Here is a 26,935-nt window from a genome sequence, read left to right as displayed (position 1 = left end):
GGCATGAATCACCTCTCACGTTAGCGTGAATTGCCTCTGCGAACAGCTAGGGGGCTGTATTATTCCACTTTTAAAGCAATAAGACATGAATTGAGGAATATACATATTATCAGGCCGTCTTAACAACTTCTTCCTTACCGGTTTGGGCAAACACCAGTGTCTGTGCCCGTGTGTCAGTATTTAAAGTTTAATGGGATCATTTGTATCAGGTATGGAACATCACAATAGGCTACAGTTTTGCTTGTATATTCACATCTTTAAGGGTGAATGCATTTGGAGAGGTGTACCTTCTGTTCTGTTTCTCACCTGTAAGCGGTCTGAATAGCACCACGGTGTTTTAGCATTTATGTATCTGTTCTACTGAAATCAAAATAATGTCACATTAGATATGAATTCATGGAGAAATTTGGCAACTTTTTTTCTTCCAGGTGGTCTGATACTACATGAACACAACCTCTGGTGAGGATGGGGAAGCAAGACAGTAGGGAGAATTTCTGGATGAGAACATCTGTATGACTTTGCTACCAGGTCAGTCCAGAGGTGTAATGGTTTGGTTTTTTCTTTCTTTCTCTCTCTCTCTTTGGGTTCTTTGTTTGTTTGTTTTGTGCAGGTAGCTTTATTTTATTATACTTCTGCGTGAATTAGGCCACTCACTAATTTGGATTGCACTTGCACTAGGTTTTTATTTGATTACCGTGTGAACGCTCATTGTTTACTTTGCTTTTGTTTTATGTTTTTCCTGATACTTACTGAAAGCTGTAAACCCAAGTAAATGACAAGTTCAGTAAAAACTCAATTGTGCTTTTGTGCTGCAAAAGCCCATTCAAGGCTTCATAAGCCCCTCAAAATTGATTTCTGGAGCACTGTTATTTAATCTGTCCTTCAGAAAACTTTAATGCCTTGGGCAAATCCTTCTTGCCTTATTCCCACCACTAGGTTCTCTGACTTCGTGGCAAGCAGATAAATGTAAGACAAAAAAAAAAAAGCAGTGCAGTCCTTAGTAATTCTCTTAACTTGTCTACTCTCCCTTTCTCACTATTGAATAAAACCTGTGTAAACACTATATTTTGCACTCTCATGGCACACAGACTTTTTCCCATTAGTCTCTTACTCTTCCCCACCTGCTACATCTGACTCATTAGCTCATCTTTAGCTGCTTTTCACCTTTTCCTTCCCCAAAGAAGTATATGTAAAGTTCAGGGAACTGTTCTTATTCTCAGCATACTTTCTCCCTGCATATCTAACACAGTGCAACTTTTCTCTCTGGCTCAGTGGCTCCAACTTCAATATTTTCTTGCAGAGTTCAGTATTTAAAATGAGGTCTATGGCAGAGATGGCGGAGGGAATTAGCAGACTAGCTGTGGTCCAGTCAATATATTAATGCAACCTTGTCAGCTTACCATTACGTTGTCATCTGAACTGCAGCAAGCCATAACAACCTAACATAGTGTTCCAACACCACAGCTCTTGCACATGAGACTAGCTACAAAACAACATCAAGTAGCATCTGAGTCAATTTTTCTTCCATGTGAAACCATTCTGAGAGTTTGCTGTCAACCACTAATTTACATGCAAATGAGTAGGCAGAAGGAAATCCAGTAAGGCTGAATACAGAAAAAAATAGTATTCTGACTTCACACGTCTTGTATGAGTGGCCTGAAGTACCATATGGCCCTGACTACAGACAGAGTTTGATGCTCATGCTGCATTCACTGCATTTAGCTTCAGTCTGTAAGATGGAAGGAAGCTTAAAAATGCCCATTGTTTAGGAGTTTAGAAGCAGTGTTGTTGTTTTTTTTAAAACAGAAGCTTTAATATTATTGTTCCTCATTAGCATATATTTTCTTCATTAAAAGTTTTCAAAGAAGTAAAACCAGCTAATATAGATAACTATAAAACCCAAGAACCTACAATTATGTAAAAACTGAAGTACTAGCAGTAAGTGCTGGCAGTAAGTAGCTTAAGTAGTTAGTTCTGATTTCCACATTATTTATACTGTAATGGCCTTTAAACAATAATTCAGTAGTGATTATGTTGTCATCTGTCTTCTAATGAAATGTTTGTCCTTACCAGCTGCACCTTGTAGTTGTTATATTACAATCATTGTTCTGGAACTTCTTAGTAAGTATCAATCAACAGAATAGAAAACTAGCTTAAATATCTTTAAAATAGTCACATTTAAAACTTCCTTTTTTTTTTTTTCCTCAAATTATTTCTTTTGCTGAAGAACCTTATGTTTTGAGTGACTGTCACATATAAATGGCAAGGTTGATCTTGGTTAGTCTAAAATCAACAGCAAAACACCCACTGACTTAACTTTACTCTAGAGAAGAAAAGTGGAAAAGAACGTGGAAGGTGCACAAGGATTTCAGCCACAGAATGGGTTTAGAGGTTTCATATCAGTGAGAAATGGCAGACAGATCAACTGATGATTTTTCTCAAGGTGAGGGATGGGATCTTGCCAGTAAGGAAATTACTTCATTGTTAGTTCTTGCTATTCTAAGAGCAGAAATAGTGGCCATACTACAGGCTTCAGCCTCCTGGTGAGTCAGTTGTCTTGGTGGCCTACAGTAAATGATTGTTTGTTTAAAACATAAGAAAAATGTGAAAGCCACAGAAAAAACAAGTGCTATCAATTGCTATCAAGCGCTACATATTGTTAAAATCTTCCACTGCGGATAAACAAAGTCTGCCAGTTACTGAATCTACAGATTGGACTGGATTCTGTTGCAGTAACCTAAGTCTGGGATTAGTTCTGTGGGAAGCAGAGCTCTACTGTTGTGCAGGTGGGACACTTTGCTTTTGAGTATTTTCAGTCTGGCACCTTGGTTAATTTTTAAAGCCCCTGAACATGGTTTATAGCTGCAGTTTGCAGGAGGGTACATGTAATCAATATGTATACAATGGCACTTGAGGTTTGCTGCATATCTCAAGTGTTAATGAGATGCAAGTCTAAAGCACAAGTGAGTTCAGCTACCCAAACCCAGTGATCCTCCATGAAGAGAGCAAAGAGCTGTGTTGTCTCTGTGCTGTCAGGACATGGAAATTAGTTTAAACATAAATGGAAAGGATGGCATCCAGAGACTAATGAATACTGCATGTAAGTTGACAAAAATTAAAAATAATTTCATCTCCAAAAGAACAAAAAATGTTGTACACTCATGACAAGCAAGAATACTTTTTCATACCTACAGTCCTGTTAGAAAAACAAACAACAGGCATTCTGAGCTACCATGTGCCATGGACTTTCTGGCTGGATTGCTTTTTTCAGAACGTGGTTGTGTTTTAAAGCTTTTCTGGATTACAAAATAAGAAGCTTTCTTCGTTTTTCTAGAGATGAACCAAAGACTGGCAAGGGGAATGTTTAGTGACAATCCTCAGAGTGTTGGATGCATGCTTTTCCAGATGTCTTGGTATTTCTGAACTGTCAGTAACATTTTTACTTTTTAACACTTTTAAATCATGATTTCAATTTCACTGCAGTGGTAAACACCCCACAAAAGCTGTGTTTTATAACAGTGAAAGTCACTATTAATGCAGGGCTCTGCAGTGTGGTGCTTTTCTATGCCCAATAATACTGTGTGTGTGTATGTACATGTATGTGTTCAGGACATTAATGCACGAGTGGATTTGTAAATAGTGGTCTGGATTTCAGTTCAGTTCTTGCCTGCCTTGTTGTGGTGTAAATGTTGCAGCTACTCCTGACTTACATCTCTAAATTATAGAGTTATTATCAGGCACACATATAACTTTTATACTAAGTAACTACTATAACTCTGCGCACCATAATGATGTTAAAATTACCAGTAAAGAAGTAATCATCTTTGCATTTTGCTCACTTTAGCTCACACTGAAGTGTGTGGAAGGCCAGCTTGCTTCATGGCTTATGTAGCAGCTATTGCAAAAGCCAGGACTGACTTCCACCACCAATGCCACCACCAACTTAGCACCTTCTAGTTACCTAGGCATGCTCCCAAAATCTGGCTGCTGTCTGTCCCTCTGATAACATCTTTATTGCATGTGTAGCAGATTATAGTTTTTTCCCCATAGAAAAGCACAGCCTCCTTCAAATGAAAGCAAACATGCAGAGGTGTGATTTCATCAATTGCAACTTGAGATCAGCATTATGATTTCATGGAAAGAAGCAGTGCTCTGGACAGGTTGGTTTGTTCCTGTGGAAATACAAATGCATCTGCTAAGAGAAAGTGGCAGGAGAGGAAAAGCAGCAGCAGCAGAGCTTCCACTCAGATGGGTTCTGTGGGAGCTTCGCATCCTCCATGTAGCCCGGCAGATGCTTGGCTTTTAAGTAAGTGTTTCTGAAGCACCTTACAACAGTTTAGCTCCATCTGTGATTCAGTTTTCTCCACAGCAGCGGCCAGCCCCACCAGCTTCCTTCTGCAAGAAGAGGCACGTTCCTTTAGGCAAAATGCACTGTGAGGAGAAGCAAATTCCTCAAATCAAGCGGGCCGAGCAGCGCACTGATGACATTGCCAAGGAAAGGACAGAAGTACAGGCTATTCTTTTTAAGTTAGAAAACATTTGGTTGCAGCTAAAAGCTGAGAACACCTGAATCCAATGTTCCACGTACGAAAGCAAGGAAATCTGGAAACCGATGCTATTTACGGCTCACTGCATTTCCTTGGGTTTTGGGGGAGCGCTGCCTAGTAGCGACTGTGGGCAAACCACTAAATAGTTCTGTTTGAACCATCTGTCGTGCACCGGGGCATATGCTCGCCCTATCCGTGCGGGAGCCCGGTGAAAGCCGATACAGGCGGGCCGCGCCGAGCACCGCGAGAGCGGCAGCACCGCCCCGGGGCGCAGCCATGCACACCGGACTCGCGCCCCCTGAGGGCGGCAGCGGGGCATCTCCGCCTATCGGTCGGCTCGGGAGCCGTCCTGCTGAACCTGGGCTGGCCCGCGGGAACAGCTCCCTGCCCGCGGCGGAGCTCCGTCCCAGTTTCCCCGGCCAAACTTTCCCAGCCGTCGGCAGCACCTGTGCGTATCTCCCGGGCGAGAGGCAGCACCGCCTCCGCGCGAAGAAATAAAGTTGCGGCTCCGAGACTCCGAGAAGGGGACGAATCCCCTTCCGCAGTGCTCGGGCAGCCGCGGGGAGCCCTGTAGGTGGCTGCGGGCTGTCAGCGCCTCATCCCCCCCACCCCTCCCCGTGAGCGCTCGGTCCCTCCCCGGGTACAGGCGCTGCCCACCCAAGGAGGCGCCCGGCGCTGCTGCCCCGCTGCCGCCGCTCCGCGCACACACACGCGCACACACACACACACACACAAATACGGTGCGTGCGCCTCCGGGAGTCAGCGCCTCCGCCTTCAGGTTGCTCAGACCTGAAACCTACGGGGAATCTCAGCGTTCTTGTCGCCGCTCCTGCTGGTGGAAGCGGTGAAGAGGAGAGATTTTTATTACTATTATTATTATTGTTATTATTTTCCCCCTCTTCTTATATTCAATGGATCGGAACTTGGAGTCTTTGCACCTCGGCGGTTTTGGAATATCTACATGCTGAGCATCTTTGTTGTGGCACATCGGTTCGTTCGGTGGAACCATCCGGAGACGGCACGATGTTCCTCGCGCTGCTCTACTTGGCTCTGCCCTTAGCGGGTAAGTTGCGCGGGTGCTCTACGCCCCGCGGAGCCGGGCGAGGGGTTTGCGGGGCCGGATGCCCGGTGGCTGTCAGCCCACCTTTCGGACAGGAGAGTGAAGTTTCCACTACTTTGCACGGCTCTGTCTCTCGCATCGCTCGGCCGCTGCAAGCGTTGCGAGATGATAGGCTTAGCGACATTGGGCTCCGGCAAGTCGCAGGTAAACTTTTCATTTTAATGGAAAAAGGCTGCTGAAGGGACGAGGAAGGTGGCAGCAGCCGGTGAAGGCTAGCCGCCCCAGACTGGCAGCCCGCCCGCCGCAGGCATCCCCTGCGCCCCGAGGGGTCCGCCTCTCCGCCCGCATCTCTGGGGGAGCGCGGCGGGGGCACGGAGGAGCGGAAAGAGTTAATGTAATTTGCTTTGTTCTCATGCGAAAGAATCGGGCTGAGAAGGAAGGGAAGAGGGAGACCGTAAATTCCCCTTTTAGGATATGTGTAGAATAAGCAAAAAGGTGTAGAGCCTTTAGAAAGTGACTGACGCAGAAAGGAGGCTGATATCAATCAGCGCGGACGCGTCTCTCGCGGAGCGGCTGTGCTGTTGGTGGCTGTGATGGAAATCACCGCACAGCTCTCTCGGAAAGTCAGGCCGAGTGCTTAACCCCGCTGTTAAACGCTGGAGCGGGGAGGGTATCTGTTTCACCAAAGCGGATCCGGGGAGGGATGAAGGCTCGTTCTGTCAGGCACGTTAACCCCTGTGGGTTTTCTTTTTGTGTTTCCTCATAAATCGACCGGCAGGGTTAAGGCGTGCTCTTCTTCCCTCGCGCTCCCACTAAAGCGGATCTCGCTGTGAGAAGCCCACGTGCTTTAGGCCGTGCCCGAGCTTTGCCAGGTGCTGCCCGTGGGCTTTGTGCAGGGAAGTGTCTCGTGTTGCTCGGGCTCCTGCCCCGGAGCGCCGCTTTTAGCAGCCCCATCCCACAAAGAGTGTGTGTTGGTTTGTGTCTCCTCTTTCCAGACGTACTTCTGTCGGCAGAAGTCAGCGGGCTGCCCGGAGGGGACCGCCTCGACTGCGTGAAAGCCAGCGATCAGTGTCTCAAGGAGCAGAGCTGTAGTACTAAGTACAGGACACTGAGGCAGTGTGTAGCCGGCAAAGAGAGCAACTTCAGCCGGGCGACAGGCCTGGAGGCGAAGGATGAATGCAAAAGCGCCATGGAGGCTCTCAAGCAGAAATCTCTGTACAACTGCCGCTGCAAGAGGGGTATGAAGAAGGAGAAAAACTGCCTGCGTATTTACTGGAGCATGTACCAGAGCTTACAGGGTACGTTGCAAAACACAGAAACATTACACTCCCCCTAATGCAGCCCCTCAGCCCCTCGCATCTGCAGCTAGCTGCTGCCACCGAGGCTAAGCCGGGGGTCTGACCTCGTAATTCACATTGTGCTCTTCAGCTGCAAACTGAGGACCTTTCATCCGACTCAGGAACAGCTGCTGCTCCATCTCCTGTTGTTGGGAAATCCACAATGAGGGTTTCCTCCAGGGGACCCAGCTGACCTTTCTAAACCAGAGTCAAACCAGGGCATCAGCAAGTGCAAAAGCTACAAAAACAGTCGCTTGGAGATGTTTTCCCAATATTCCAACTCCTTAATTAGGACTCACCTAACAAGATCACAGAACACTGAAACCTTAAAATGTAACGTGAAGAGGAGCATTGTTTTAAAGAAAAGTTTATTGTTTCTGATGTTTGCTAGTAATATTCCCTGGATATGCTAAGGCAGAAAAGAGAAGTTTGTGCTTCCGAGAGCAGGTAGAAGTGCCAGTTAGGAGGGATGTGGCAGTGACTGACTTGTGACTTCTATTCTCATTGATGTCACTGGCCAGTTTCCCACAGTCTGCTGAGAGTAGTCTAGTCCTCATGAAATACATTTTTTTTTTGTCCTTGTTTTTGCTCTGGCCCTGGAGTTAAAGATGCTGTCCTTCATTTCCATGTGGTTTCCACTTAACTATTTTTGTGTACCTTCTTTTGTGTTCTTCCACAGAAGTCGTCCTTTTCTGTTCAGTTATCCAGGCATCTACTGGAAGGCTGTCATGAGTCAATATATATTTGTGTTCTAGCTTTCATAATAAATTGCACAACTCTTAGGCATTTTCTGCATCATAAATAGATTTCCCTTCCAACAATATCTTGTTAGGAATGTTTTGTTCCAAAGATGCTCGTTTTTTGGCTGTTACCTGGACTGCTCTTCTACTCTTAGTGTAGTGAAGAGGAGCTTTCCTGCAGCAGCTTCTCTTTTGCTGGTGTATTGAGATGGGACAGATCTGATGATGTCAGACTGTCACTGCAAAACAAATCATGACCTTATCCATGGGGGAAGGAGAGAAAAAGAGCTAGTGATGGGGATAAACAACTTGCTTCTTTCAGGTGTTTATATAGAGAAGTAGCCATGCAAATACATTAAAGGGGATTACCAATTGCTGTTATAGAGTAACTTCATTTGATAGTCAGCAACAAAATCTTAGTTTGAATTCTTGTTCTGAAAAAAAAAATGAACATATTTTTTTGTCTTTAGGAAATGACTTGCTTGAGGATTCCCCCTATGAACCAGTTAACAGCAGGCTGTCAGACATATTCAGGCTAGCACCGATTGTATCAGGTAAGCAGACTTAAAATTCTTTGACTGAAACATGAGTTGAATTCTGGAACTTTCATAACTTGTGGAACAGTACCCTCTTAAGTAAAGATATGAGTTGGTGACTTTCTGGATTTAAGAAATTCATAATATGGTTGGTTTTGCAGTAATAATTAAAGCTGAAAGAGTTCTTGGCAGGATGGCAGTTTCTTGAGTCATTCTTAACAATAAATGCTAAATGTTCCTGTAGGTGGCAATCTGATTCCCTGCGTTCCTGATTTACAAATCAGTTCCTTTTTGGAAACGTGGTCAGTGCAAATTACCTCCCGTTCACATTCAGGAACATCAGAAGATAATCTTTCAAATGTTTTCATAAGGGAATGCTTTACAGTTTCAAATAGTTTTGTTATTTTGTGTCTTTCTGAACTTGCTTGTATTAATTAGAATGTTATTCATTAATTTAATTATGCTGTTTGTTTGCATTGGACTAAGTTACATTCATTTTGGATGATGTTTGTTAAAACAATGAATTTGGGACATCTACAGTGGTTAAAGGTTGGAATTTATGTTCTTTTTCATAGTTTCAGAAAGTCTCAGGATGTGGTCTGTACTCAGGACTTTGTTTAGTTACATAAAGAAACTGAACGTGCACAATGGAATATGCATGTTCCACATATGTGCACAATGTAACATGATGACGTTAACCTGTAGTTACAGATAAGCATTAGTAGATTGCTCTTCAAAGGAAAAAAGAAAAGAATGGAGAGAATGGCTTGACCAATTTTCAGCATTACTTGCACTTGTTAGGACCTTAAGTCTCATTAAAAGCTGGGGGATGTAGGTTGTTAAGTATTTAATGGTACAGATTTTCAAAGGCCTATAGACACATAAAATGTAGATAACTGCCCATTGGGATTTTCAGAAAGGGCTAAGTGATTTAAATAGGTGCTAGATGCCCAGACATTTAAAGAAATTCTAAGTGCTTAATGCATCTTTAGGCATCTTAATGCCTTTGAAAATCAGCCCTTTAGTCACTTTTCAAAATGTAACTTCAGATCCAAATTGCATACATCTTTTGAGAGCGTTGCCTTAGTTTGGTGATCAAGTCTATTGCAGAAGTAGGGAGAAAAAGAATTTCTGAAGAAACTTCATTCATTTATTTATCACTTAAAAAACAAACAACCCAATTTAGTACAAAAGCAAGACAAAATCGATGAGGAGGTGTTCTAGGCTGTTTTCTTAATCGAAAGGGGCAAATTCTAACCTATCTTTGCAGTGTTATGATGCTGCTGAAATACCCCCTGGCTTTCTGTTATGTATTAGATTGCCCATTTTCTTGCAGAGTAATTTTCTTAGAAGTGCAGTAAGTTTCTCTACTTGTTGTGTTCAGCAGTAAAGACTTCTTTCCTACCACAGCCACTTGGGATGCTGGTGGACTGCTGAGGATTCAGTCAGAGTTAGTGGTACACCACGAATTCCTCTTTGCTTTGATGGAATTTTTTAGTCTAACAAGGATTGGAGGCCTGGATTAACAGGGAACAAACAGAAGGTGTCATACAGAGGAGAACCACCACTGTTTGGAAATATTGTCATTTTGGAAAAAAAGATAAGCAAAAGCATTTTTCTTATCGTCATGGTTACTGCTGCATGTAATGTTCTTTAAAGCTGCCTACCCTAAGAGTTTTGCAGGGCTCTGCACGCACCCCAAACAGCAGAACTTTGTAAGATTTGTATATCTTGATTTAAACAAGCAAATAAAACCCTGTGCAAGCAATGTTGGCAGGTATTTTCATAACTGCTAATACAGTCATTGCTGCTTAGAGATGTTGCTGCAGTGTTCCTTCTCATTAAAGTTACTTAGGTGTAAATAAAAGCAGAGATTAACCCTACTATCTCATGTAGGTTTCTCTGTGGTGCTGCATGACTTGGTATATATCAAGGTTATTGGTTCAGCTGTGCTTTTTTGTTTGTTTTCTACTTATTTTTGAGACAAATCATTATAATTGGCTCCTATCTATGTGGGGTGGGAAGGAAGCATTTGCCTAAGATGACTGTTTTGTTTGTTACATAAATCTTTTGAAGCATATATATGCCAAAAGAATATATTTAAACTCCTTTTAGAAGGAGTTAAATTTTGGCCTCATTCTGTGCTGAAAGAAGTTCAGGATTGTGTCCTTTACTTAAACAGAATGCTGTTTTCTCGTTAGGTGTTGAAGCATCGGTATGTTGACTTGAAACATTATGCAGGAATAAATTGCTCGACCTGTTCCTAAGGTTGTAGTTTCTCTCAAGTTCCCATTAACCCAACGGGAACAAATGATGAGGTCACACTATTAAAATGAAGCTTTGTTTTTTATATTTTCAAATAGCCAAAGTTGTACTGAGACTAGTGGTTTAATTAGTCTGGAACTATAAAGACAAAGTAAGTGTTCCATATGAACATCAAAGCAAGATTCAACAACATTGTTTTGAATGTTGAACAAACTGTAACATATAGAAGAAAACATAAAGATGGCTAAAACAAATATGTGCTCAGTGTTTGGTTTACGTGTGAAAATGTATCCTGTGTGTTCAGAATGGTGCCTGAACTTCCTTCCTTTCTATCTATGCTTGAAGTTCAGGATTCAGCTCTTCCTATGCAGCTAGTCTTCTGATAGCCCACATTGCCAAATCCAGGCCTGAGAGCCTTCCCTGTTGAAGGGCAGGGCTGTCTTATTCTTCTGATTTGGATATGTCTGATTTTTCTTTAGAAATACTGTGTCTGATTCAGCACTTCTGCCTCAAGGTTGTGAATTATTCTAGTAGGCAGCTCTTGAAATTACTGAAGACCTCTGTGTGTGTTTCAGAGAGTAACAGATTTGGGTTACTTATTGTGATGTATAAGCTTTTTGCTTAAACAGCAATTTTTGCTTAAATCTTAACAGCTTCTGAGAGGTGAAAACATTTTAAGGCCCTTGACTTCTATCACAACTATAGTAAAGGCAAAATCTGTTGATTGGATTTTAGAGTTGAGTTTCACACCAAATTAACAGTACATGCTTGAGTTAGTTTGTCACTTGTTAAAGCTATCTACAGCTTTTCACTACCTGGGGAACAGTTTGGTTCTTAAATTTGTATGTTATTTGACATCGACCCTAATGACTGGAAGATATCTTACTATTTTGATATCAGCTGATACAATGTAGTTGTCATCTCTGTGGCATACTTCAAGAAAATATCTTGCATGAAAACTGGTTTTGTGTATCTGTGGAAATACTAACAAAATAAATGTTGCTGAAATATCTCATTCGTTTCCATGCAAAGTTGAGAGCCACTGAAGCCAAATAAAAAGCCTTAAGCTGTGGCTGTGAAGTGGTGTGGACAGAATACTTAATGTTAAAATGACTTGAATATTTAGATCAAGATAATTGGGACGGCATAATGCTTCTGCCTATGGATTCATTTTTAAGTTACTCACTAAAGTACAGGCTTAATAACCCACTGTTCAGCCTTGTGTATCTTTATTTTACATCTACCACGTTAAAAAAATAATCTTAAATAACATGCAACAAAAATCAGAGTATTTCTTTAAAAAAAAAAAAAAGAAATTTTACTAGTGTATGAGAACTGTTGAGTCATGGCCTGAGCCACTGATTGATCACCTGGGTCAGCCATGGCAGCACAGGTGAAGGCAATTCAGCCATGTGACTGCAATTCTAGACCCTATTTAAGGGCTGATACCAGTGGGGAAGGGTCTCTTTCTAGAGATTCCTCTTTTATGGAGCTTTTCATCATGAGCCTAAATCTTTGGATACGGGTGAGCATTCCTTCTCCATTTGTTCCTTTGCTATCTCACTATGGTACTGTTTCCAACTGTACATTGGATGGCTGTACAACTAGTAATCTGTGAAGAGGTGGTTGGTTACCTGCTGCTGCTTGTGTCTTGTTGCTGGTTGTTAAAGTGCAAGACAACTAGAAATTAATAATTTTGCCAGTATATCTTTTTAATGTAGTAAACAGTTTTTTGCAGAGCGTGTTGTATCACTAACAAATGAGAGAGAAACTGGCTTGTATGTTTGTATGTCAAAAAGGAGTGTTGCCTGATTACGTATGTCTCATAAGAGGCTGTTCACTCTTGCAGGCAGTAAGTGGGAGCTTACACTTAGAAAAGGGTATCACAGAACATCCTGAGTTGTCAGGGACCTACAGAGATCACCAAGTCCAATTCCTGGCTCCACACAGGACCAAAAGTCAAACCATATTTCTGAGAGTGTTGTCCAAATGCTGGCAGTCTTGGTGCCTTGGGGAGTGCATTCCGGTGTATACTTTATATTTAATATGATAACTTTTTTTCTAAAAGGAAGAGTTCAGTGGATAGCACAGCACGCAGGGTTTCTTACTGGGGTGTCTATTTCCTCATTGGAACAACTTAAGGATTCCTTAGAAATGGGTTTGGGTCTCCCTCTGGTATGTCTGCATGGTTCAGAAGGAAGGAGTGGGTTAGTGGTGTTTACCATCCTTCTTCTGAGCTATTGGATGTCTTGAATCTTGTATCATGAGAGTTCACAGATCAGTGTTGGTATTCAGAACAATTGAACCTCAGTATGGAGGAGCTACAGTATGAACATCAGCATGGAGAAAGGCTGTTTTTTCAAAATGGATTCACAGTATCCTGAGGAATAGAGCTTTCTAGCCCATCTGCTTAAGATTCTTTCATTTTCCTTACTCTCATCCCTTCTCTTTTTGCTCCTTCTATGAAATGGGGTACGCAATGAGAAAGCTCCACATCATTGAGTATTAGTACTGTCTAAAGTTTCATAACCCTGAAATTATTTTAATCAGTAATTGATTATGTTTCCCCATACACTTTCACAATTCTTGTACTTGCTGTGTTTCGGGTAGCACATCTCTGAACCTTAAGTTGTCATGTGGTTCTTTTTTTTCTCGTAGTAAATTACTTGTCTTTCATTGAATCCATACAAAGTTGTTTTCTTCTGTGCTTTTTCTTTGTTTTTTTCTTATATGTATATAGTGTATATATGTTTTACCAAAATGTAAGTTAGAGCCTTTGTCCTAGCCAAAAGAATTACTGCTTTTTCCTTTTGGAGTTTGTAGTGTGTGAATTAGTGATTTCTGCAATGAATAAATGCTGTACGACGTCCCCAGTTCCAAAAGCCTGAGGCCTCTAATCCTATTCCTAAATCTGTGTGTATTTCAAATGCTACGTATTTTTGTAATTTAACAGTATGTTTTCTTCAGTCATTTCTATAAGAATATTTGCAATGCCACATTTCTACAAAGTCAATTTAATTTACAAGATACTAAATATCTTGATTTTTTTTGACTGTTTATAATTCTCTTATTAGCTCTTGCCTTTTATATCGCTGCATCTTTTATTTCCAAAAATGAGATCTTCCTTGTTACTTACCTTGCACATTCACCCAATTTCATAAACAATAAACCAGATCATATTAAGTTAATAGGAGTCTTGCAATCTGATTCTGTTCCCACTGAAGTAAGCATAACACATCAAGATCTTTTTATTTGATTACAATGTATTCTGTTTCCTGTTGTAATTTTTTGGCTTAGTTCTGGTTTTCTGATGTGCAGTTGAGCCTTTTGAATCAGAAGAGTGAAAATGTATTCTTAATTTTGTGAGATGCACAGCTATATTTTCCTTTGTAAGATAACATGCATTAATCAGAATAATAGATTTTAGAACCAATATTTAATATTGTTGTTACAGTTATAAATCTAGTGCAAGTCTCCAGTGAGAATTAGTGTCCCTTTGCTTGTTGCAAGAAAAGAACAGAACAAAACAAACACAGGCATCTATTTTAGCTGCGTTTAATAAAATTAAAACAGTTTGATAAAAATAAATCTAATATGACCATGTACAGTGTTTACGTTCTTTGACATTTCTGTCTGCAGATTTTCTTTGGAGAGACAACTAGGCTGGCTTCCAGTCAGATAACAAGTTATCAAGGCTGCATAGATACTAGTTGCTGATTTCCACTTCTGCCATTTTCATAATCAGATTGGACTTCACACAAAAGAAAATCACTTTGGTGGCTGTTGGCTTGCAGGAGCTCTTTGAATTTCCTGTTTTCTACATTTCTTGAAGCTAGATCTGATTATGAGAGGGGAATTAAGTACCTTGCCGAAGTAACTGATTGACTGGCTTACGAAGGCAGTGCATATGCACTTTAACTTCAGGAGGAACGTGAACAGGCACTGAAACACCAAATAGGTATAAGCAAATATTCACATCTTGGTCCATATTTATTGCCTTTGTGAGGTTATTGGAACTTTTTTTTTTCCTAATACCTTTGAAGATCTTGTGGGGATAAAGTTCTGTCTTCTTCAGGTCCTCTGCACAGCACAGCTTTGAGCAAATGTAGAGCTTGTCCCACTGGCCTGGGCAGGGCTTGTTAAACCGTGTCAGCGTGGGAAATGAGGTGAAATCCATTTCGTGGAAGGAGGAAGCATATGGTGATATATCACAGAGTATTTCCATGTGAATATTCAGCGTCTCCTTGAATGCTGGGAGCAAGAGAGAATATGTAGGAGTCTTGAAGGAAACTCAGAGAGAGTGTTTTCCTGGAGCCAACAAAAGTGTTGTGAGACAGGCTGAGAGAGCTGGGTGTGTTGAGCCTGGAGAGGAAAAGGATCTTAGAAAACCTCTTTGTGGCCTTTCACTACTTGAAAGGAGCTGATAATCAGAAGGGAGGCTGACTTTTTACATGATCTGATAGTGAAAGGCCAAGGGGGAATGGCTTTTGTTGCAGTTTAACCTGGCAGGTGGCTAAGCACCTCATAGTCCTTTGCTCACTCCTCCCCTTTTCTGTAAGATGGGGCAGAAAATTAAAAGAAATCAACAAAATAAAACTCGTGGATTGAGATAAAACTATTTACTAAGGCAGAGAAAAGGAAAAGGGTAATAATTATGATAAGAATGTATATAAGAATTGATGCACAAGCAGTTGTTGGACATCACTGGGGATGGTGAACTATCCTGAGCAGCAGAAGAGAGAGATGAACTCCCTCACCCTTCAAAACTCCTCCTGCATGATGTCATCTGGTATGGAATTTCCTTTGGGCTAGTTTAAGTCAATGGCCTTGGCTCTGTGTGACACTGCTTGATAGCAGCTATAAACACTGGTGTGTTACCAGCATTGTTTTTCTGCTAAAACCAATACATAACATACCAGACGTTCTGTAAAAAACAATTCCATCCCAGCTGAAACTGAGACAGCCTTAAACTAAAGGAGGGGAGATTTACATTAGATGTTATGGGGAAAATTTTCCCCCAGAGGATTGTTAGGTGCTGGCATGGGCTGCCCAGAGAAGCTGTGGGTGCCCCTGGAGGTGCTCGAGGCCAGGTTGGATGCTGCCCTGGGCAATGTGGTCTGGTGCCAGATTTAACGTTGGCAACCCTACCCATGTCGAGGGGTAGAAATGAGAAGGTCTTTAAGGTTCCTTCCAACCTAAGCCCTTCAATGATTCTAGGACTGGCTTATAAGCATGACCAGGCATTCCACTTATAGATTATGATGCATCTAGCAAAGCACATCTTTTGTCTCAAGTAGCATTTTGGGAGAGAATTGCCATCTCTTCTGTCTACATCTTCACAGAAAAGCTTCAATTATAGTGTGGTGGACCAGATATCAAATGATGAAATGCGTATGCTTTTTTGAGCAGCAAATTGCATAGCCTTCTGTTTCTCATTACAGGCCAACTTTATGGCTTGTGTAACTACCACACTACTTATGAAACAGAAGCAAAGGCGTGCAGGTATCTGCAGATATCCTAGGGATACTGGTGGAGTTACTTTGAGAGATGGAGTGTTTTTTGTTGAGTAGAGTGGCAGGGTCTGCCCACCTGTGAGAAAGGATATAGCCATTTCAAGGACTGATTAGCAGGAGGTGGTGTGGGCTGCAGAGAGGAGATGGGGACACAGAACTCACAAAGAGCTTCACTTTTCTGCCAGGTGTCTACAAACTGCTGTGTTGCAGGGATAATGGGTTGGACGCAGCAGCCCCATTAGCATGGCATGGTGAGAGCCTCTGACAGGTCAGTGGCACTGCAGTGGTGCAACTGCTGGCAGGCCTGACCAGAGGAGATGCCAGCACCGATTAGGAGCCTCTGTATGGCAGCCTTCCTCAGTGGGCTTGTCGGTAAGCTGCATCCCCCCCATGAAATGCAGAGAACAGTGCCAAAAAGAACAGCATCCTGCAGCCTTCTGTCTCCTGATGACACAGCAAGGTGCGCATTATGGCAGGTGATTTGCACTCTGGCTCTTAACATTAAAAGTACTTTAAAACTTTATTTTTGTAACTCTCTTTGTGTTTGATTCTCAACGATAACTTTGGCAGTGTTGGAAAACCCAGTGGTATCTGTCAGGAGTTGACAGTATGTTAAAAACGCTGAGAGTAAAATGCCTGTATGTGATGAAAAGAAATAAGAATTTCTGAACTGTGAGGCAGAACTTTTGTGATAAGCGTCATACGTTTCTTTTTTTAAGCTGTGCATTATATTATCTTAACCTTGGAGGGGAATGTGTTTACAGCTTTCATTTTAGAAATGTGATGAATTTGTTGACTAAACTAATTCTGTAATTATTTTATATTAGTGTTTAGGTATTATTTTGACGTTATTGCATTTTCTTTGGCTGAAACTAATGAAACAGTGCTATCAATACAGTTAGGGCATTAACACAATTAAGCTATTTTCTGAATAGTTCTTCACTTACTGCGATGCTTTGACGACAGTTTTTATGTCAGACTATTGTCCTATGCAATCTTCACTCAGCTGAAAATTTAGCGTGAGATGCATGACACAGTGTAATGGCACAGAGATAGCTCTTCCTGCATAGAAATTTGCAGAAATGATGGGTTGTAAAGAGAGTTGAAGATATCAAACAATTTGAGTAGGAACACATAAATAAAGATGCTTTTCTGCATTCAGTGGTTATATCATTTTATCACTGTCTGGTGTCCATAAAATACATCTTCCCATTAAAGTTTTGTCATGCAGCTGATGAAGTTCAAAAGTGTTAAAAGCTTCCAATCTCTTCCTTTTTAATTCTGTGCCCTAAATTCAGTATTAAAGCTCGGTTCAGCAAAAACTGTTCTTCCCCTTCCTTTTATGACAGGCTCCTCCATGTACTCCTGTCTGATGTCTGCTCTGTGGTCTGCCTCTGCCCCATCCCTGCTCTCTCCATCTCTGTGCTCCAACACCTCCCCATCCTCCCCTGCATCTTCTGAGGTGATGTCTCTCCTCTTTGAAGGCTGCCCTTAAACTCTGCTTTTTCCAGCATTCTCCAAACTGTTCTCTTACCCTTCGTACAAGGAGTTTGAGATGTGGACTAATAAAAGAAATTGTTCCTGAGTAATGGAACTAATAAAGACTGGCTTCCTACAAATTCGCATCATCAGTCTCCTGGATGCCCCGTTCTCTGCACAGACAGGGCTCCTATTTTCTGTTTTTGTGCTGTGTCTCTCCCTGGATACTCACTCATCACTTCACTTGTCTTTAATTCTGTCCCATGTCTCTGGTCTCTGTGGGGCAGCAGATGTCACAGCTGGGTGGGTGTCAGGCATATGCAGAAGGGCTGTCTGGATGTGTGTGCTGACACCCTCTCTGTCTTGGAGCCAGAGAAACATCCGCCTTCTCTTCAGCAGGCAGGTTTGCTTGGTCCATCTCCTCCATGCTAGTCTGCTGCTCTTCATGACATTTCTAAGAACTTTCTCTTCGTTACTCTGTCACTCTTGTCCGAATGTGTCCTATGGGTTAAAAACTTGCTGAGAGCTTTCAGGAGCGTAGAGAATAAGAGAGGAGACCAATATTGCATTCACCTACGTTTCCATGAAAAACTAGGATAAAAAAAACCCAAATATGATTCCTGTCATATCACTAAGCATTAGACTGTAACATATCTCATCTTATTCCAGTCTCATAAAACGCCTACTGTGTTGTGCAAGTGATATAAATAAATATGCAGTGGACTTGGAATGTACAGGCAATTAAGTGCAGTTGATGGATGTCACTTGTATTGGATAATTGAGGATTTCAGGATTCTTAAAATGGGAAATAATTCACGCATTTAGGTTATTTGGCATGAAGATTATTTATTCAGATTCGGAATTTAAACAAGAAAGTAAGGGCCTGTCCAAAAGCTGCTCTGTATGAATCCACGTATGGCGTTTAATTATTTGAATAATACTGTATCATATTTATAGATGCCATTATGCCATTTAGAGCTGTCGTCTTTTCCTGTTGGAATATGTTCATTAAAAACAAAACACATCAGAAAAGATGAGATTGGCCTTTTGGTGGTAGTTTCAAGGAATTCATGCCCGAATACCTGAACTTCACCAGGCTTGCCACTTGCAAATGGAAAGGAATTTGGTCTGCACAGCAATGGCTTTGCATTAATGAGCACTTAAGTAGCAGATTAAAATGTCTGTTTAAAAAATAGGTTAGGATTATATAATAACACAAGTCTGGGATACTAATAGCAGCGAAGATAATTTTATTGAGCAGATTAAGTGCAATTAGATCTCAACTACAGAATATTTAAATACAATACCAGATCAAAACCCAGTCTCTGCAGCTTTACTTGCTTTCCTTCACTCCTACAGGATCAGCACCTGACAGCAAAGTAAATTATCATTTTTATTGTTGTTCATTTTATATTGCCATGGGAATGTACTTTGTGTTATCCATTAGGACCCAGAGAAACAAGTCTTTTCTCTACACACACAGAGTCATGAAGCAAGACGTGATTGAAGACAGCAAGGTGTCTGCACTATTTGAAATGCTATTATCAATTGGTAATTTGCTTGTCAGATTTCTTTAAAGGGCTGCAGAGATACGGGCTGCTATAGTCTTCTCATGTGAAAAGTTGTGAGAATTACAGTTTTATGATAAACCAGTATTCCCTCATAAATTCTGCTTAATTTTAGTTTACTAAATAGTGAGAAGGGGATGAAAAGGTGCAGTGGTTGATAGCTCTTACGACCTGATGAAGTGAACAGCTTTGATCCTTGGAGAGGTCAAACTGTTTCTAAGCAAAAGTTCCCCAAGGCTGCAGATGTGTGAGATGTCTCTTCTCATTGCCAAATGTCCCACCTTCACAATAGAGAATAAAAGGAGACTTGAAAAGAAATGTGCTATGTTAGTGTATTTAATCCTGTCTATGAATTGGTGTGAGAATTGTTGAACGCAGGGGGGTGTTGTCTTTTTTGCACAATATAGGAATTTCTCAGCATCTGTCCTGTGCTTTGGGTAGAAAGTGAATGTATTAATTCTTACTGCATTAATGTTTAGAGAGGAAGGCATGCCATGTTTTTTCATTTAGTAAATAGAGAGTAATTTGAATCTGACTTGAAGCTTCATTTGCCTTTTTAATACGTTTCTGCCGTATAGCTAAACATAACTTATCTTCATGCCCTTGACCTTTCCCTAAGAGCTGTGGGAAGATTAAAGAGCATACATGAGAATAAATTTAGAATTAACCTATTTTAAGAAAAACGCTACCAAACAGATGCCTCAGCTTTCCATAAATTGGTATTGGTATTACGTCTTCATTGCTACAAAACATCCAGTCTGGCAGAGATGAGCCAAACAGCTCTCTGCTGGAGCAGGGCTCTGGTTCTAGAAATGAGAAGATAGTTTCATTTTTCATTCCCTGCTCAGTCCTTGACCTCCTTGCGGAAGCTGCCAACAAAGATGCCAATTAAAATGATGATTTCTGTAGCTTGGCTATCTATCCCATAACATCCTCCCTCCCCTTGTCTTGTCCTGTGTAGTTCATCCTAGGGCTGTATAAATACTCTTGGTCATTACCCTCTTGGACTGTGTTTGAACGAGCGACTAAAAGGTGAGGTTGTCAATATATTAAGGACATCATTAATGACATAACCACAGCCATAAACTCTGAATAATTGTGACAGCTTTATTTATTTATTTATATGTTCATTATGAAATGTGTCGGTATCTCTAGGCATCTTTGAAGTTATAGGATACTTCTGAAAACAGATGATTTTTACTGGCATCCACTGTATGCAGCCACTCTGCAGTGTTCTTAATTATCTACATTAAATTATTCACTTAACAAGACAGAGAATGGCTGCACTTGTGAAGCTGTCATCTTTAGGGCTTAGGTACTGCACTGCTGTGCAGTAATTACACAGTCTGATACTAGCTTTCACTTATGCTAATTACAGGTAAGCTTACAAATTCCTCAGATTATTAAAATGAGAGTTATCTCCCTCCTGTTGCATTCAGTCAAGGATTTAAATGTTGCAAACTTTTGGCTCTGCTTGAATGAGAAAATGTCAGAATAAAAATCTTTCATGTTTCAATACTGGGAAAAGCTAAGAATACGAGAGTATTATTCCACTGTGCCTTTAAAAATATATTTCTAGCACTGCAACTGTATAGACAGCCTTTAAAGGCAAAATTGTATCTAAAAGATGATCAGTAAGTGGTGATACCTATGATACTAACAGGAGGCAAAAAATTGATTTCATAGTGTTTTCTCTAAACTTGTTCTCAGTAGGATCTTCAGAAAAACATACCCAGATTTCTGTAACGCAGGCAGTGTGCAATATCTGGCCTAGATTGTGAGGAGAAATGTAATTTACAAGTTACAGAAAGGAATTCTTTTGTCCCCAAAAAAGGATGAAAGAGAGCAAATAGTTAGCTCCCCTTGAGCTAATTGAAGGACTCAGGATTGCTTTGTAAGAATCAATGTTTGAGCTTGTAGAATAATTAAAGTGAGTAGTTTCTGTCTTTAGCAAGAATGAGAAATATAATAAATGATAATGGGTCTGGGCTGTATTGAAAAGAGCTCCTTGCCACTGCAGCTATCAGAATGGGAGACATGTAAAGTGCTTGTAACAGATAGCTGCTCTATCTGCATAGCAGGCTGTACTTCTTCTGTGGCAAAGAGTGGCTCTGACAGATTAGGGTGATGATTTATAATGTTCCTGGGAGTGAGTGCTACATGTTGAACAAGATCAGAGACTCAAGGAGCATGTCACAGAGAATTAAGGTTTATTACTTATCCTTCCTTGTGGCTTTCAGAATTGAAAAGGATTTATAATATTTGAAAGATGTTTAAACTCAGAAAACCTTGGTATTTCGGAGTAATACTTTACAAATCATATTCTCCCCAGGTCTCATTTGGGCACAGTCGTCTAATTTGGGGTATTACGTTTTTGTTGTGTGACATGATATGGGAACAGATAAGTATCCTGGTAAAATTCCAGGAATTACTGTGCAGATTAGGAACGATTTATTAGATATCAGAACTGAAAAGCTGGAAAGGTTGTTTGGGTTGTTTTTTTTTTTTTTAACATCTTGCCTTCTTCTGTATTGCTGGTGTGCAGCGAGTGTATCGTTTTGAGCTATTTATTTTTACAGAGTGGCAAAGCATTAAAACCCATCCGTAAATCACGCTCCAGCTGTTTGGCAGCACGGCTCTGAGCAGCTGCCAGCAGCCTGCCGCAGGTACTGGGGAAGAGGAGCACGTGCCTTTGAGGTATTTTTACCACTGGGGGACTCCTGCTGTTCACGTTTCTCCTGTGCCGTTTGGAGCAGCTCTGACGTGCTTGGATGATGGAGTTCATGAGAAGGACGTGGGGCTGCAGGAGGTGCGGGCGGTGATGTTGTCAGAGAGAACTGTGTCAATTTTACTTGGCAAATGCGGCGTTTACCTGGTTGGTGTTACACAAGTGTTAAGCTGGGCTGTTTCTCGTTACATCTGGTGCTAGCTTGAGAGGCTGCATGGTTTGTAGGAGATGTGGCCAAGTTCATTCTTTTGACAGTTTTATCCTTAGCCTTTTTAAGGCTTGAGTGAGGAGGTGCTGCCAGGATTTTCTTTTTTTTCATATTAAATGTAAAAGCTGAGCTAATGTATATTTGGCAAACGCAGGCATTTGGAGGTCAGGACGTTTATGACTTTGCTTTTTCTCTTTTGCACAGTTCTATTTTGTCACAGGCTGGATATTCTATTCAAACACTCCTTTTCCTGTATAGGATATGAATTAATGTTTTACCAGTGCCTAAGATCACTTTTGCTGATGCACTTAAAAATCTGACTAATACATGTATTAAAGGGAGCGTTTAGGTACAGAAGCATCTCTAATTATGGATCTGCCTTCCTGAAAAGTTTCTTTTCATAAATCATTTAGGAGTTTTACTGAAAGGAAGGCTATGAGGTTCACTTGTGTAAACTTCCAGACCTTTCCCCAAAATAGCTTTTTTCCATTGGAAAAAAAAAAAAAGTGTTTATCCTAATTTCCTGACTGTACTATGAACAGTCCATTCCATGACAGCGTAGCTTTCTTCCTTGCTAGGAGTTTTCAAAACCTTTAGAGGTGCTCTCTGCAGACCACCAGTTTTGGCACAGCGTTTTCTGGAAAGGACCATATGGAATTGAAAGGACTTACAGTGTATGGATCTGTTCTTACAGCTGGCAGCAGCTGGCAATATGTGAAGATCCAAACCTTCCTGCTTGTAATGCAGCATGGTGTCCTTCCACCACCGGATATTTAGGTCAGCATGTTTTCACAGACATCTAGCAAAGGAAAGGCCAAATATTTTCAAGGCACTATTTGTTGCAGCCAGATTGCGAGCTCCGTCACAGTTCATTACATCAGGCTATTCTGTCCCAGCTGTAGCATCGCAGCAAAGCGAGTTCAGAGGTGCTGGTTAGTTGGAAACAGGGACGCAGAAGTCCTTATCTCACATCTAGCTTTCAGAGCCTGTTTATTTTATTAAAGTTAATAAAGTGCATCGTACTACAGATTGTCAATCATAAAACAAAAAAAAAAAAAGAGGAACCAAGTTGTGTTTGCTTCACGAGGAAAATCTGTCTTTTGTTGTTTAGAGAATGTATCCTGTGATGACTGTCATACGGCATTAATTTTTATGCTGTACTTAGAATTTAAATACTTGAATTTCTGACAGTTTCTTTTCTTCATTTGTGACAAGTAAATGTTGAATAATCAGTTGAAATTTTTTTTTTTAAAGTAACATCTGGACTGAGACAGGCTAAGGGAAGGGGAGAAAGCAACACTTTGTAATTTGGTAAAACGAATATGTTTGTCAAATTCCTAATTGGAGGGCTTCATGTTGTGTAAAAGACATATGGAAACTAAAAAGGCCTCTGGTTGAAGATTTGCAAACTCAAGAGTTGGCAGCATCTTCCTGGAGGATAACTTGTTTCCTTACCATTGATGCTGGAGAGAAAGAAATGACAGGATTGCGTTATCACTGGGTGCAGTTCCATAAACTCTTTTTTTAAAATCTGGAGAACCCATATTTATGACAGTAAATTATGAGAAATATTTGGCTAGACTAGGCAAGTGTTTCCTCCTGCTTCTAGTCATAGGGCAGTCATTTCCATTCTATTATTAGGGTCTCTTTATGAGTCTCTCAGTTACTACTGATTCCCTTGTTGTTCATCATCAGATCTGGATCAGGATCAGCTTCATTGGACCAGATTTGCAGTCCTTTGGCAAAATTTTTGTTTAGATCAAATCATGTTTGCCAAATTAAGCTGCAGAATATAACCATCAACAGTGCTGTATCTTTGTGTGTGCACCTTTAACTGCACCTTCTGGAACTTTGCACGTGTATGTGCCTACTTTGGTCATGTGTTAAATGGACACAGTTATTATCTTTTACTTATTTCTGTTCTCATTAAAATAAAAAAATATTTTGCATTATTTTAGTCTGATTCCATATTTCATTTTTAATTGTAAGGTAAGAGATCTTTGGTGCTACATGGGTTTCCATTCAGTAGTCTGTCTTGTGCCTCTGATAGATAATCCTAGACAGATCTCTTCAGAGAACAGGACATATTCTTGATAGTGATTCTCATTTTACAGAAACTGCTTCTTTGCTTTGAGCAATCTGGTAAGGAGCCTACGTCAACCAGAGTCAGGGAAGTGGCTTCCAAGCAAGAGGAGATCTTCCATGTGGATGGCTCTTGATGTTAAAGTTCTGTAATTATTTACAATGCACACAATGTTCCATACTCTGTCTTACACTGATAAAAATTCTTTTGATAGTAACAAGTGTGTTACTATTCAGTAATTCCTGATCCTCCATCTCGTTCTGCTGAAGGTTCTGAAAAGCCCTTTTAGTGACAAGATGAGTTTTCATGGAGTGCTTTCATGTCCTTTTTGTGATGTTCCTCGTGAATCTTGTGTGTATTTTGAAGACTGCTGTGATCATCATCAGATTCTTAAAATTGGTATTCACTTCAGGAGAGCAAGCAGGCGTTGGACATTGATGGTGTAAAAGGTGTATGCTCGCTCTGTCAGGAAAAACAGTACTGAGTCTTTGTAAGAAGTTTATTCATAAAGATGATGTCTGCATTGTGCAGAACAGAATCGGTGTCCTAATGTTTTTCCCTTAAACTTCATAGTATGGATGGAGAGAATTATTGGTGTAGAAAACTGAGTTCATAGGTCAGCAGATAGCAGCTGTATTTTTCTTTACTGCCAGATCCTCAGCACCATCTCCTGTTTGTAAAGCCACCTAGTTTATGAAAGTTAGAATGCTCACGAACTGGACAAGCTGCTCGTACTTGTGCCTTATACAGCTCTAAGATCTGGAGCTGATGCGCTGGGAGAGCAATATAGCTGTCTGCTTAACTGATAGCACTTTTCATGCCGCTGCTTTGAAAGGACTGCAGCTTAGTAGTTAGTCTTGCCTGGCTTTATGCTGGCGTGCAGCCAAAGGAAAATAAGTTAGCTCTCCTACAGCAGCTTCATTTCTTCAAGACGCTTAAGTCAGTTCAAGTTCACTGCTAAGAAAAGATTTGAATCACAAGGAAAATGAGAGAATGACTGCTACATCTCAGTATGGAGGCACTGAGCGTTAGAGGTCATCATATATGCAGCAAGCACAGCACTGGGCACAGACTGTAGGGGTCCTGAGGTCAGACAGCTGAGGTATTGTCTACTGTGAGGTACTGTAGCACAGCCCCATTGACCAATGCTGCAAATTCATGGGCATTTATCAGGCAGTTGTTAGTTTTGAAATGATAGGGCAGATTGGGTTGTATTTGTCGTAACTACGCTCAGGTACCTCAAATTTGCAGTATACAAATTAAATGCCATTTAAAATATATTTGAAACTGTTTGTTTTTGTCATTATAAAACTTGCCTTCATAATTTAAAATAGATTGTACAAAACTTTGATTGTTTTTCAGTGTTTCATTTAAATTATGAAGTTCAGTAAACTTGCTTTGCCCAGTTTATCTGTAGAATACGTATGCTTTGTAAACACACAATGCACCAATATTTAAAAGGCCGTGTGTAATCTGAGCAAACTCATGTAGAGAATCAACAGCTCTACCGCAGGAATCAATCAGCATAGCGCTGCAAACAAGGGACCTTTTGTACCTCTGCAAGTGTGGAACAGCATGAATTCTGCAACTGCTGAGTGTACTTCTGAGTTAATTACCATTTAGAGTCTAAATAAAATAATTCCCTCTAAAAGATTGTGTTGAAAAAAATTTAGTGGTATATAGCATCCTATTTATTGTTTGTTCAGCAATAAGTGAAATTGTAATCAGAAGTCACATTGGAATCATAGGCTGTGTGGAAACGTGCATTTTTTCAGTGGGGCTAATTAGCTGGAATAGAACAATAGAACAGTGCTAATGAAGCTATCTGGAACCTGAGTTATTTGATGTACATTTTTGCTGTATAAGACACTCTATGTTGCCAAGGTCTTAGTTTCAATAAAGAGATGGAGAGCCATATGATTACACCACTAAGATCTAATTGAAAAGAAGAAGCAGTGATGCTTTGGAATTGTTTAAAACAGTTCTGCATGTAGCGTACATAAACTGCACGATTAATCTCTAGTATGGCACATGCAATTCCAAATTTAACTCACTGAAAAAGAAACCATACTCACATGGAAGGAGGAGTTTTCATGATACCCTGAACTTGGTGGAGTGGCTGTGAGGAGGAGGTGCTGCTAGTCTTTTCCCCATAGTTTGTAGACCATCCAGTGAAGCTGCACCACTTGCTGCCTTGCATTCTGCAGTCCTCAGCATCTGCAGTGTCTTCAATTATGTTTAGGTTTGATTGAAGTCAAACTTTCTAAATGTAAGGTCAGAGCTGTACCTTCTGTGAGCTTTTTATCAATTGCATGTCCTTTCTGCATTGGCTTTTAATTACTGCATTTTTGCCAATATGATTTTGCTTTCAAATACTTTGCTTTGTTTCAAATGAAGATAGCTTTGATTAAGCTAAATAAAATTTGTCAATAGTGTCCTTGATATATTACTCTGTGTAATTGCTGTTATAGACTGCATCAGGTTTCTAGTGCTCTTGCATTCTTTGCTTTCAAAGTACCACATCTCAGTAAGTGTCTACTGACTCACTTCCAGAGCTGTGTCTGTGTTTTTAACCAAAAACCTTCAGAAATACTTCCTATTGCTTTTTTATTTTTAAACTTTATCAATCCTACTTTGGGAGAAATCCCAAGTTTCTCAGGCATTTGACTGGCTTGCATAGTTGACTACGATGTAGTACATATTGCCCTGTAAAGACATGAAATGTGACTGGTATGGATATACTGAGCACTATTATACTGGGGCAGTGACAATGAGATACTTACTGCCTTCAGGAATAAAGGATTGCTGTTAAAGGTTCATAAAATAGAGGTATGTAGCAATTTACTTTTGACTGGATTTATAAAAAACTTC

General features: G+C 40.6%; 1 protein-coding gene across 1 annotated transcript in view; it reads left to right on the top strand.

Annotated features, from left to right (window-relative positions):
• The first annotated feature begins 428 nt into the window (after positions 1–428).
• Positions 429–26,935, top strand: part of GFRA1 (GDNF family receptor alpha 1) — a 141,206-nt gene continuing 114,699 nt past the window's right edge. The window contains exons 1-4 of the mRNA XM_031597421.2: positions 429–528; positions 3,845–5,610; positions 6,603–6,905; positions 8,155–8,238. Coding sequence (XP_031453281.1) covers positions 5,571–5,610; positions 6,603–6,905; positions 8,155–8,238 — 427 coding nt within the window. The 5' untranslated portion in view covers positions 429–528; positions 3,845–5,570. The remainder of the gene's footprint in view (positions 529–3,844; positions 5,611–6,602; positions 6,906–8,154; positions 8,239–26,935) is intronic.

The sequence above is a fragment of the Phasianus colchicus genome, chromosome 8, assembly GCF_987193195.1.
Source record: "Phasianus colchicus chromosome 8, bPhaCol1.hap1.1, whole genome shotgun sequence".
NCBI lineage: Eukaryota > Metazoa > Chordata > Aves > Galliformes > Phasianidae > Phasianus > Phasianus colchicus.
Note: the sequence above shows the minus strand (reverse complement) of the source record. Positions and strands in the feature narration are given on the sequence as shown.